At 36.1% G+C, this 12963-nt stretch overlaps 1 protein-coding gene across 3 annotated transcripts in view; it reads left to right on the forward strand.

Moving 5' to 3' along the window:
- The window catches only part of LOC149234971 (callose synthase 9-like), a 385867-nt gene that overhangs the window by 131754 nt on the left and 241150 nt on the right, over window positions 1-12963 (forward strand). For all 3 annotated transcript variants that reach the window (XM_089372025.1, XM_089372026.1, XM_089372024.1), the window contains one exon: window positions 8937-9062. In XM_089372025.1, the coding sequence (XP_089228151.1) occupies window positions 8937-9062 (126 nt within the window). The remainder of the gene's footprint in view (window positions 1-8936; window positions 9063-12963) is intronic.

Consider the following 12963-nt stretch of genomic DNA (forward strand, 5'->3'; position numbering starts at 1 on the left):
TATAATTAGTTCCATTTTCTTGTGTGTGCTTGCCAGAGCTAAAATAATCGCATAATGATATATTGGGAGAGCTGATAGTAATGCCTTAATCATGATCACCCTGCCTGCCATATTGAGCCACATCATACCCCATTTTTGGATTTTGTCCTTTTTTTCAACTTGTTTGCTCCATACTTCAACGTTCACATTCTCCTTGGCTATTGGAAGTCCAAGGTAGTTAAAGTGCATCCATCTTGCTTGTGTTGGGATTTCAAGAATTTGTGAGATGTTTTGCATTATTCTTGGAAGAGTATTCCAGCCATATATTCTACATTTTGATTTGTTTAGCAGGCCTCAGGAAACCTGAAGAAAGTCATCCAGAAAATTTTTAAATCTTCTAGCTATTATCCTTGAAGCCCCTCCCAGTAAAAGAGTGTCATCAACAAATAGTGAATGATTGATATTTTTGACACCTTTTGCTATTTTAATACCTGTAATTTTTTTCTTCTATCCTTTGCTTTTCCAATGCTGCACTTCGAGTTTCAACCATTATGATATATAGGAAAGGGGATAGGGGACATCCTTGTCTCAACCCTCTTGAACTCTGGAAGAATTCGCTGGGTCTTCCATTTATTAGTGGCGCTATCCAAGGAATTGAGATGTAAGCCTGTATGGTCTCGATTATGTCTTGAGAAAATTCAAACTTCTTAAGAACTGCAGCTAGATAAGTGTGGTTGATTCTATCAAAGGCGTTTGCCATGTCTAGCTTTACAATAATTCCTTTCTCTTTCCTTTGAATGCTGCTATGTATTGCTTCCTGAACGATAATCACACTATCTATTATTTGCCGGTTGGGAACAAAGGCGCTCTGATTTTCTGAGATTAGTTCAGGAAGAACTCTCCTGATTCTATTTGCAATAATTTTTGTAAGAATTTTGTAGGAGGAATTGCAGAGAGATATTGGTCTAAATTTGTTGAAAGTTGGGTTGGAATCCTTAGGGATGAGAGCCAGATATGAAGATTTTGTATTTCCTCCCAATTTTTTTTAATACATTTTTTGTCATTCTCATGAAGTCTTTTTTAATGATATTCCAGTGCTGCCTATAGAAGGAGATTGTGAACCCGTCTGGCCCCAAAGCTTTGTCTGGATGAAGGCTCCATATTGCTGCCAACACTTCTTCTTCAGAAGTTTCTTTGTTTATTTCTGCGTTTTGTTCATCACTTATTTTTTTTTGGATATGTTGTAGAAAATCCTCATTGTCTGTTGGCTATTCATTTGCTGTTAATAACTCTTTGAAGTGATTATGTGCTGTTTTTTTTAATTCCTCTACTTCCTTAATTTCTTGTCCATCCACTTTAATTTGGTCTATCTGGTTTTTAGCTTGTCTGATTTTCATTGAATTAGGAAAGAAGACAGTATTTTTATCCCCTGCTTTCAGCCATAGACATCTTGATTTCAATCTGAGCTCTTCTTCTTCCTTTCTATTTTGCCTGTATATTTCCCAAAAGAATTCCTTTTCTTTCAAATAATCCTGTTTGTCCTCCTCCTTGTCTTCCTTTTCTTCTTGTATGCTTACCATTTTTTTTGTAGCTTTATTTTCCTTTCTTTTTTTTAATATCATTCTCTTTTGCCCATACTTTTAGATTTACCCTTAAATTTTTCAATTTTGTTTCCCGTACATAATGGGGGGATCAATGTTGCAAAAATCGTGATCGGGATTAAATCGGCGAGGGCCTAAAAACGGAAAAAATTGTAAAAATCAGGATAAAGTCGGTAAAAATCGGCAAAAAAAAAAAAGAAATAAAAAAAATAAAAAATCGTGAGGGCCTGAAAATGAAAAAATCACTGAATTAATCGCGCAATATTATCGGGAAAATGAAAAAATCGCGATTTTTTGATGTTATCGCGATAAAATCGCAATCTTCGCAACACTGGGGGGGATCTTGTAATCCTTTGTTTCCATCCCTCTTTGATTTGATTTATGAATTCTTCATTGCTGTCCCAGCTCGAATTGTATCTAAACGGAAGAGGAACTTGGTTGTCCAGCTTGCCCAGAATAATTGCTACTGGCTTATGATCTGACGCTATTGTATGAACGATTTTGGATTTTATAGAGATGAAATCCGCTGCTATATTTTCTTGAAGTAAAATTCTGTCCAACCTCTCTTTTATATTGCTCTTACTCTCTTGTTGCTCCATGCGTATTTCCCATTACTTGGTGGGATATTGATTAGATTGTGTTGCTCCATTATTTCTTCTAGAGCTTCTCTTGACGGATTTGCATGATAAGTCCCTCCAATTTTTTCTTCTGTGTTTCTTACCAAGTTTAGATCACCTCCCAAAATTATTTTCCCATTTTGTCTTTTTGTTAATACTTCTTTTACCGAGTTACAACATTGTTATTTTTCTTTATAATGATTTGGAGCATATATATTTGTGATGCTGTATTTTTCCTTTGTGCTTAGATCCTTTAATTCTGTTTTAATTTAGTGTTTGCCAATTTTTTGGCTTGTCATTTTCCATTTTCTTTTTTCCCATAGGGTGCAGATTCCTCCTGATGCTCCTGTTGCCTCAAGTACTATTCCTTCATAATTTTTAAACTTTTGTATCATTTTTCCAGTTTCTTGACTGTTTGTTTTGGTCTTCTGGATCATGAAAATGTCCGGCATTTCTTTTGTTATAATGTATCTTGCTGCATTTGTTTTGTAGGGTGTGGCCAACCACGACAGTTCCAAGAGACCACTATCATTATTTATTGGTTTGTTGGTGTGTGATGCCCTTCCCTCTTTGCTGATTTTTCTTGCTGTTTCCTGTATTTTTCCCAAGGAAGGAGTCCATTGGTTCCTGAGTACCTAAGGCCATCTTTTTGGCTGTTGCCTCATCCCTTATTTCCTTGTTGGATTTTCTACCTGCTTTTTTTTGGTGTTCATTGATTTGAATGGTCTGTTTGGATTGGTTTTTAGTTAAGATACGATCCACTGATGGGGGTGGAGTGGGGAACGAGGGATTGAAGGGATGGAGGAGAGAGTGAGGCGGTTGGGAGAATGTGATGGGGATCTGGGTGAGGGGGGATCTGTGGAATCTTCTAGAGGCCTAAAGGGGTTCGTGTTTGTGAGGTGTGGCGGGGTGACAGTGGAGGGAGATGGAGAGGAGGTTTCGATTGGTTCCTGGGATTGAGAGGATGGGGGGGGGGTTGCTTGTTGGTGGGTTTATTTATTTTTACTTGCTCCCATTTATTTTCTTGTTCCTCAACATTTTCACATTTTTTTTTAGAACATCTATTTGCAAAATGACCATATTTGTGACATACCTTGCATTCAAGGTTGCACGAAACGGGGAAACGGGTACGAGTTTCTGAAACGGGAAGCGATATGAAACGTGACCTCCCCAAATTTTGGAAACGAGGAAACACGAATATATATATATATATATATATATATATATATATTAGGACATTTAAGAAATATGTGCAATCATAAAGCATATATGATACATTCTAATTTATTACATTATGATAAAACTGTCAACTGTCAATGCATAAACTATAAGTATCTAAATTTGCATCACATTTACTCATGAATAATCACATAATGAAAATAGAAATATCCAAAATTAGCGACGAGAAATTTCTAATTTCTTGTCTCGTGCTTGATTGGGAGTCTCCTCCTACATAGTCGAACGACCTTAATGCTCTTGATTAAATACAAGTTTCATACCCTACTACCCTACATTCTCTTGATTATTGGGAGTTTCCCCTGCATAGAGGGCTTAGTTCTCTTGATTAAATACAAGTTCCATACCCTAGTACATGATAAAATCCAATGGAAACATTGCAATCTCCCCAATCCTGAAATCTTGAAAAACAGATAAGTCTGCTGGATTTTGAGTGAGATCTAGAATTCTACTTTCTCCATATGAAATCCAATGAGGGCGAAACCACTCTCAAACATCCTGAGTCATTTCATGGTAATGTTAAAAATTTAAGTAAAAGGATGAAAATGAAAAATAAAGGAGAATATCACTTTTACTTTAAGAATTTAACATTACCATGAACTGCATATCAACACTAGGGCAAAAGTTCACTTTTATAACTTTAGACATGCATCTAGAAGCAACTAGAAGTCACTAGGCTAACGTAAGAATAGATTAGAAAATAAATAAAATAAAATAAAAACACAAATAAATGCTGAAACGTGGGTCGTATGGCCCTGAAACGTGTTTCAGGCCATACCGGCCACGTTTCAGTTTCGTGAAACGTGGTAGTACGGCCTGAAACGCGTTTCAGGGCCGTACCAAACGCGTTTCAGCGTTTCGTACCCGTTTCCGTACGGAAACACCCTTCTGCCCCACGTTTCCTGCAACATAGCTTGCATTTGAATGGGATCTACTCATAGTCCAGCTGCTGTATGTGTGTCCATTGGTCGACTTTAATCTTTATCGCTTTTGGAAGTCCTTTTCCTAGATCCATTTCCACACATATTCTGGCACAAACATGCATGTTGTCCTTCGGTTCGCATCTGTCTATATATTTTCATACTGCATTTCCTATGGCCTTTACTGACTCATCTCCCCAGCAGTGTAAGGGGAGATGAGGTAATCTGACCCAAAGTGGAACTGCACTTGGCATGTCCATTTCAGGATCGAAATCTGGGGTCCATCATTTAGATATAATCCTCTAGTATCCGTGAAATATCGGCCATTTCTAAAGATTAAATCTCTGTCTTCCTTAGATTCAAAATGAAAGGTATAGTATCCCCTTCCGCAGAACCGTAATGCGATTTTCCCATTGATAGTTGAGCTCCAGTTTCTTTCAATCCATCTTTGAACAAATTTGGGGGATGGCCATAGCCCAGTGAACTGACCCACTAGGCCACGTTCAACAAGTGACAAAATTGCTCTGCGAGGGAGAGCAGGAGGGAGAGATATTTCTGGAATATCCTCGAGCTTTTTAACAAACTTGTTTATTGATGGCCTAATCCTTGGAGTTCCTGTAGCTGTGATAAGGGAGGCAAACGCTTCTGTGGCTTCGTCATTCCCTTGGAGTCGGTCTTGAAGAGGATCACCCTCCTCTGAGGGATCCATAGGCTTTGAGAGCCCAGCAACAGGAGGCTGTTGAGCAGTGACCGCGTTGCAGGGGAAACCACTAGGTCAACCAGCAGGCTGCGCGCACAACCCAGGCAACAAATTCGTTCTTCAATTTACATTAAAATGCAATTTAAACAATAAAAAAATCACAATTAAAAAAAAATATTGTATCACAAACCAAGATGATATCAATACCAAACAAACCAAGTATAAAATAGATAAAAATATATTATCAAAGAAACCAAGACAACATAAAATCATTATAGGTCGCTCTTTCTAATTAAAAAAACTCTCTGGTATTTATACTGGATTTTCTTTGGTATTAAGATGTGTGTCACAAAAAGGTAACTGTGAACTAAATTGAATTTGATGACAACTTTATCTAACCAACTTATCTAGAATATGAAACCCAAACCCAATTGGTCATATAAGCAATGCACTCCACAAATATCGACCTTCAATGATTGATCTACAATGTTCATACTATAAAAAATGGGCCATTTCATCCAACAACTGGACTACTTATATGATCTGCGTACATTTATTTAGGTGGTCTACTGTTAAAAATTCCTTCTGTTATAAAACTATTTATTATTTCAAATAAAAAGATTGTTGAAGCGCACCAATTTAGGGAAATAAACTTCTGTTTTGATTTAGAACAATTTTGGTGGTTGGTGCGAAACATTTGCAGGTTTACGATTGGATGTTATTAGTTTTCTAAACATATGGCTACATTCAGCTATGCTTGTTTTGCGTCCGTATATGAGATTTAAACTCTTATATAAACCCACTGTTTCTCTTTCTACATTTTACTCTGCTGTCAAAATAGGGCTGACAACTTTCCTTAGTTGCTTGGATTACATTGACGGCTATGCACTCCAACTTTTTTGATAAATTGAAAGCGGTTTCCTAGCTCAGGCAGATCGACCTCAAAAGCAATTTACCAGTCTAGGGAATTAGTGTGTCGGAGTAGTTTTCTTATAAATACATGTTTTTTTTTCAAATACTAGCAAACGATTTATCACCAGGGAAATGTAAAATTTAGATTATACCAATGACAGAAAAAAAAGAACCTCAACACTAGAACGAGTCTAAAATTTGGATTATGCATTGTGGCTATGTCAAATCTTTTATGGCAAATTTGGATTACGCCTAGAAAATATTGAAAACCTTTCCAATAAGAAGAAATCTCGATCTATCTTTCCAATATGGAGTTCACAATCTAAATCTTAACCCTAAATATTTCTCTGCAAATACTATATGAACAAGAGCGTATTCCTATTAAATACGTGATTTCATCGAGGGTTTATGTAACGATATTGTTAGTTTTTGGTAGCATTGAAAGTGCTTTAACCTTGAAAATTGGTGGAGAGGCTAAGGGTCATGAGTTCTAAAGAACCCAAAAACTGTTTGGTGAAATTCCACACGGATTTTATTTTATTAAAATAATTAATATTTTTAATGGAGTTCCTAAGTCTAAACTTAGGGAAATTAAAATATTAATGGGTTTTAATCAAAATATGGGTGAGAATGATTAGAAGATGGATCAAGTCATGTTTTAATCTTAGTCGTTGATTAGAGACTTAATCTCGACTGTTGAAGACTCAATAGGAAAAGTATAAAATGGAGTCTTGGGGTTCATTTGGAAACACACACAGAGAGATTGAGGAAATCGATTTTCTGAGGTGAGAAGTTCTCAGGAGGAAAATCGATCAGGGAGATCTTGCAGCTGAGGGGCAGAGAGAATCTGGGAGAAGGAATTTTCAGAAAATACAGAACAGAGAGGTGGAGAGAGCTTGCAGAGAGGCAACATAGTAGCCAGGAGAGATGACGCAGAAAAGCTGCGTGTCACGTAGAATCTAGAATGCCGGAACAACTGAAACTGTCGGAACAACTAGGATAGTTGACACAGAGGCAACACAGTAGCTTGGAGAACTGACGCAGAAAAGCTGCTTGTCACGCAAAATCCAAAACTGCCGGAACTGTCAGAACAACTGGGAGAGCCGACGCAGAGGGTAGAGAAGGTGACGCAGGGTTGACATAGTATGCCTATACTGTGCTGGACTGTATGAGTTTGTGAATACAAGCGCACGTCAACAAAACTAAGTTTAAGTGCAATTGGGCTGGAACAACAAAATTCCACTGCTGAGATATGAATGCTTTTGAGATAACACAATCATCACATTGATATGTGCTAATTTCCGATGTCTAAGATTAGTAAATGTAGGGGTTGTAAGGTCTTGAAGGGTTCAAAAGCTTTGATACCAAAATCTAAAAATGCTAGTTTTTGAAATTTACCAGGAAAATTAAAATTCGACAGTACATTTGCAAGTACTTACCTGAAAATCTCATTTGAAGGTGTTTCTCGTCTGTTATTGCTCATGCTCCTGCTACCAAACCAATCCCTTTTCCTCCCAGCCTATCTGGGATCAAACTATCCGGTTCCCAGATCCATAACACTTCAAAATGCTGGTCTTCAGGCCCTGTGCCCAAAACCCCAAGAAGAATTGCTCAAAATTCCGTGTTTCTTTCCATAGTCTTTGCTTATCCCACAGTTAGAAATAAAACTCTCATTTTGTGCTCTTCGTCCTCCTTTCTCATGGTCTCCTTGACTCCGATGCAGCCTTTGTGTGGCATTGTTGGAACTTGGTTTGCTCTCTCTTGTCCTCCCATTGGTTTCTTATATGCCCCAAAATCCACCTTCTCAAAACTCATCACTGCTCCCCATCCCCCCATCGCTCTACTGCATATCTCGTACTTTCTAGAATCGCCTCACTTTTTCTAAGTAAAAGCGGTTATATTTATAAATGTAATGGAATGTTGGTTACAATTGTAATGTTAGTTTATGAGCTGACATTATTTCATTTTATTTAATTTATATTTTAATTAAATTACTTTATTTATAAGTTAAATAAATCACTTTATTTAAAAATTAAATAAATTACTTTATTTGTAATTTGTATATTAAATAAATTACTTTATTTATTTTGATTAAATTATTATAGATTAAATAAATTTAATTCATAATCCATAGTGTATATATATATATATATATATATATATATATATATAATATAATGGTGGTATAAATATGAAGTACCCCACTCGATATATATATTATATTATGGTGAGTTAGGAAGTTATTTTGATAATCAATTCATTACCCTAAACTTAGACATTTTCCAATATTAGCTAGTATGTATACTAGGGCAGTACATGCGATGCATGCATAGGTAGCTATCATATAGATGTCTCGTATGCATACTAATATTCTTGTGCCCCCTATAATAAGAGATATGTCATTACAAGTTTGGCAGTTGAAAAGGTTGATTAGTCATCAAAATTTAAAAATGTTGCTGCTTTTATAATAATGCATTCAACAACAATATCAGAAAACTACTGTTGATAGATAGATTCCAGATTTATACATGGTTTTACAGAGGTTGGAATATACAGGGCAACTCATTCACTTGAGCATTCCTGAAAATTAGCATTTTTAAAGTTTATCTAAGGTACTCATCAGCAACCTCACTATTCAGTGGGAATAATTAGTACTGTATGGCTTTGTTGGACTAATGAGGGGAATGGAATTCTTGAACTAACGAGGGCATCCTTTATGTAATCTAAATTTCTAGCTTGAAAGAAATCGAGTAATAATGTTTTTACGAATGTCTTTTATTTTTTTTCAAATTCATTAATATACCAGTTGTTGGTTCCTTGATGAATTAACTGGAATCCAATTTTTCTGCCTTTTTACTGTTACGTTATATTTTGATATGTTTCTTACTTATCAACATGTAGAGGTCTCTTCAATGCAATGTCAAATATTCTTCTTTTAATATTTAGGTCCTAAATGTGGATTACTGTGCAGATGTCAAGAGAACTGGAAGAGATATTGCAACAAGAATTAGCACAACCGGCCAAGAGTTGCATTGGTGATGCTGGAGTATCCTTTCTTCAGCAAGTCATCATGCCATTATATGAAACTATGGCAGCGGTATTTCTTCTCAGCAGTTGTTTTTGATTTGCTTTTAGACATTTAATTTTACAGAAGTTGGCTATGTGCGTACTGATTCATATCTGAGAATGGAATATACTTGTCTATATGCTTGTGTAAGTGCATGTGCTCAAATTGCCTGTTTATGTGTGTTTGCTCAACTTTATTGTAAATGTGTTGTTGAAATTTGGTACCTTGGAAAGTGTGTATGCCCACTTATGTTGGCCTTGCATTAAAGTGAAAGGGGCAAAGATGACCCACAAAGTGATTTTATGATAAATAAAGGCAAGGTGTTTTTATAAAGTGACAAGTGTGCTTTTTAGAAAACACAAATGTGTTTCTTAAAAAGTACAAGTTTGATTTCTCATAGAATGAATTTTTGGGATTCATGTGAGCATGACATGGATCATGATCTCAACCATCAATTTACTTGGAGCGGAGCGGAGCGGAAGCAGCGGGAGCGACCTTTTCAGAAGCTCCCGGTTTGAGCGAATCGGGGAGCGATTTTTTAAAAATATATATATTTTTTATATTTTTTAATTTTTGATACATATATGTCAACAAAAACATTAGATTGATGAAATAGACATAAAAAACATAAAAAAACATAGATTGAACCATATAACAACAATCATCTAGAAGTTATAATCTTCATCAACCACGTCCGAGTTAGTAACATAGAACATACAACATATTGAGTCTCATGATTCATCAATCTTAAAGTTTCAGCTTTTAAAATTCAATATATAACATTTATCATCATTGATCACCAAAGTTGTACTTGTAAGCTAAGTGTAACCATTACAACAAATAATATCTAACAGAAATGAAATGTTATAAAATGAAATGAAATGAAACAACTTTCAACTTTCATGAAGCATCATATTCATAATTCATTACTAATGAGTTATAATTGCCAACTTCAAACTAAATTGTCATATATTGTTTAAAAAAATATCATAATAAATATGAAAGAGTCAATAGTTATAAAAGCTACTAGAAACTAGAAAAGAGAAGTAAATCTATTATCTATTTCTTATGCTTGGGCCTCTTGCCACCACGAGAAATGTCTAATTTTTTAGTCTTGTTGCAAAATCAGGATCTTTGTCATTAATATCACCCTCCAAGCATTAATATCCAGAGGTATCTTTGTCATTACCTTTGTATCTGTATAGGGATCTTTGTCATTAATATCACCCTCTAAGCATTACCATAAGATAGAAAAAGCGTAGCATGTCAAGTCAAGATTTTGTTTGAGTGATGCGTACATTTTTAGAAGGGTCATGATAGAGGAGTTCGACAACCAATGTCACTAACATCAAGGTACATAGAGATTGTACTCTTGATTAAATATGAGTTCCATACCCTAATACATGACAAAATTCAATGGAAACATTGCAATCCCCCAATCCTGAAATCCTGAAAAACTGATAAGTCTGCTGGATTTTGAATGAAATCTAAAATTCTACTTTCTCCATATGAAATCCAATGAGGACGAAACCACTCTCAAACATCCTGAGTCATTTCATGGTAATGTTAAAAATTTAAGTAAAAAGATGAAAATGAAAATTAAAGAAAATGTCACTTTTACTTTAAGAATTTAACATTACCATGAATAGCATATCAATACTAGGGCCTAGACTTGATCATTAAGTTGCCCACTCAAAAACTATTTGTTTCTTTCAAAAAAAATTGCATTTCGAACATTACTACAAAAAAAAAAAATGCAAAAAAGCAAAACGCTCCCGACCCGCTCCCGAGTCGCTGCAGCGCGGATCGGGAGCGGGAGCGAGGGGGGGGGGGGCTCCCCGCAACACTGAACCATCAATTAAGAATTGATCTGAGCCATTGATTCCTTATGAGAGCCTATAAAAGCAAATTGAGGGTTAGAGGTCAAATCACTCATTCATGAGAGTCATTTATGAGGAGAGAGAGAAGAGATCAAATCATTCATTCATGAGAGATTCATGAGATGATGAGGAGAGAGAGCTGAGGGTTTGAAGACTTCCTTGGAGGGCTGAATTTCTGAGTTGGAGAGGGCGGATTTTCTCCTGGAGATCAGGCATGAAAATTGAGGCAGCTGTACAGGTGATGTCAGCATCAGTACCAGGTGATGCCAGCAGCCATACAGGTGATGTCAGCATCGGTACCAGGTGATGCCAGCAGCCATACAGGTGATGTCAGCAGCAGTACAGGGTGATGTCAGCAGCATTTAAAGTAGGTTTATCAAGGCTGTACAGTCGGGTCTGTAGGTTCTTTAAATGCTGTAATTACTCCATAAATTCTGCTGCGTAAATTTACTCCAGAAAGAAGAAATAAAATCAGATTTTCTGGGTTGTCCCTTGTGGGTATTTCCCTAGTCCTTGACCAAAAATAATTGTGTCCTCTGATGCACATGTGCATTTAATTTTTCAGCTAGTGTCTTAAAGATCTTGTGGTGAAATTGCGAATTTAATTTTCAGTTTTCACAAGTAGTTTTTCTTCATGGTATCAGTGCTAGGAGGCATAAGAAGCTGAAAATTTGCACTAAGGACATTTGTGAAGAGAATATGTGGTTAAAGATTTTCATGGTAATTCTAGGTTTTGCTAGAGATTGCTGAAGTTTTTTGGGTTTTGCTAGAGATTGTTGAAGATTTCTGGGTTTTGCTAGATGTTGCTGAAATTTTCTGGGTTTTGCTGGAGATTGCTGAAGTTTTTTGGGTTTTTCATTTTGATGAGTTGTTATGGCTACGTTGGAGCAATAAGAATTGGAGGGCTAAGATTTGAGGACAGATTATGTGGAGCTGAGAATTGGAGTCCATGGAAGGTGAGGGCTGGATTGCTGTTCGAAGAATGGGAATTGACATTCTACATTTTTCTATCTTATTTTAATGCCTAAATAATTATATTAATGACGAAGACCCCAATATAGGCAATGATTTTGATGATATGTAGGCATTTGTTGTAGCATGAATATTTTTGGATGCTAGAGGCCATCTAGAGCCTATTTGTTGATGTATTTTCAGTTCAGAGATGGATTGCACTCGATGCTAGTTTGGTTATGTGCACCCTTACATGCCTAAGTTGCAGGAAACGTTGGAGAAGGGTCTGTTTCTGGCCGGAAACGAGGAGACTCGTACCGTACAGCCTGGAAACTCGTTTCCGGCCGTATTGACCCGTTTCTCGAGGAGGAAACGTGGCCAGTATGGCTGGAAACGCATTCCCAGGCTGTACGGTGGAGTTTCCTCTTCTAACTTGACTTTTTTTTTGTATTTTGTTTTAATTTTTTCGCTTCTAATTTTTTATTGGGCGACTAAAATATCTTCTGGATGCTTCTAGATGCCTCTCAAGTTATAAAAAAGAGGATTTTTTGAGTGGGGCAGCCAAATGTTCAAGCCTTTGGCCCTAGTGTTGATATGCAGTTCATGGTAATGTTAAATTCTTAAAGTAAAAGTGACATTCTCCTTTATTTTTCATTTTCATCATTTTTCTTAAATTTTTAACATTACCATGAAATGACTCAGGATGTTTGAGAGTGGTTTCGCCCTCATTGGATTTCATATGGAGAAAGTAGAATTTTAGATCTCACTCAAAATCCAGCAGACTTATCTGTTTTTCAGGATTTCAGGATTGGGGGTATTGCAATGTTTCCATTGGATTTTGTCATGTACTAGCGCATGGAACTTGTATTTAATCAAGTTCCATTATAATCATCTATTGTTGGTATGCATATTTGTGTATAAATGGTTTGGATTCATATGGATGCACATGAATATATATGTTTTTATTTAAAATATGAATATTTTATGTGTTTTTGGTAAATCGGTTTTTTGTTTTGTTTTTTGTTATCCGGTTTTTAACTGGTTCTTGGTCCACAAGGTTTTTCAGTTCGATCACCGGTTTGGTTCTAATAACATTGCTT

This window comes from Pinus tabuliformis, chromosome 8 (genome assembly GCF_031772625.1).
Source record: "Pinus tabuliformis cultivar Carrire ecotype Pingquan chromosome 8, CPIR1, whole genome shotgun sequence".
NCBI classification, from domain to species: Eukaryota; Viridiplantae; Streptophyta; class Pinopsida; order Pinales; family Pinaceae; genus Pinus; species Pinus tabuliformis.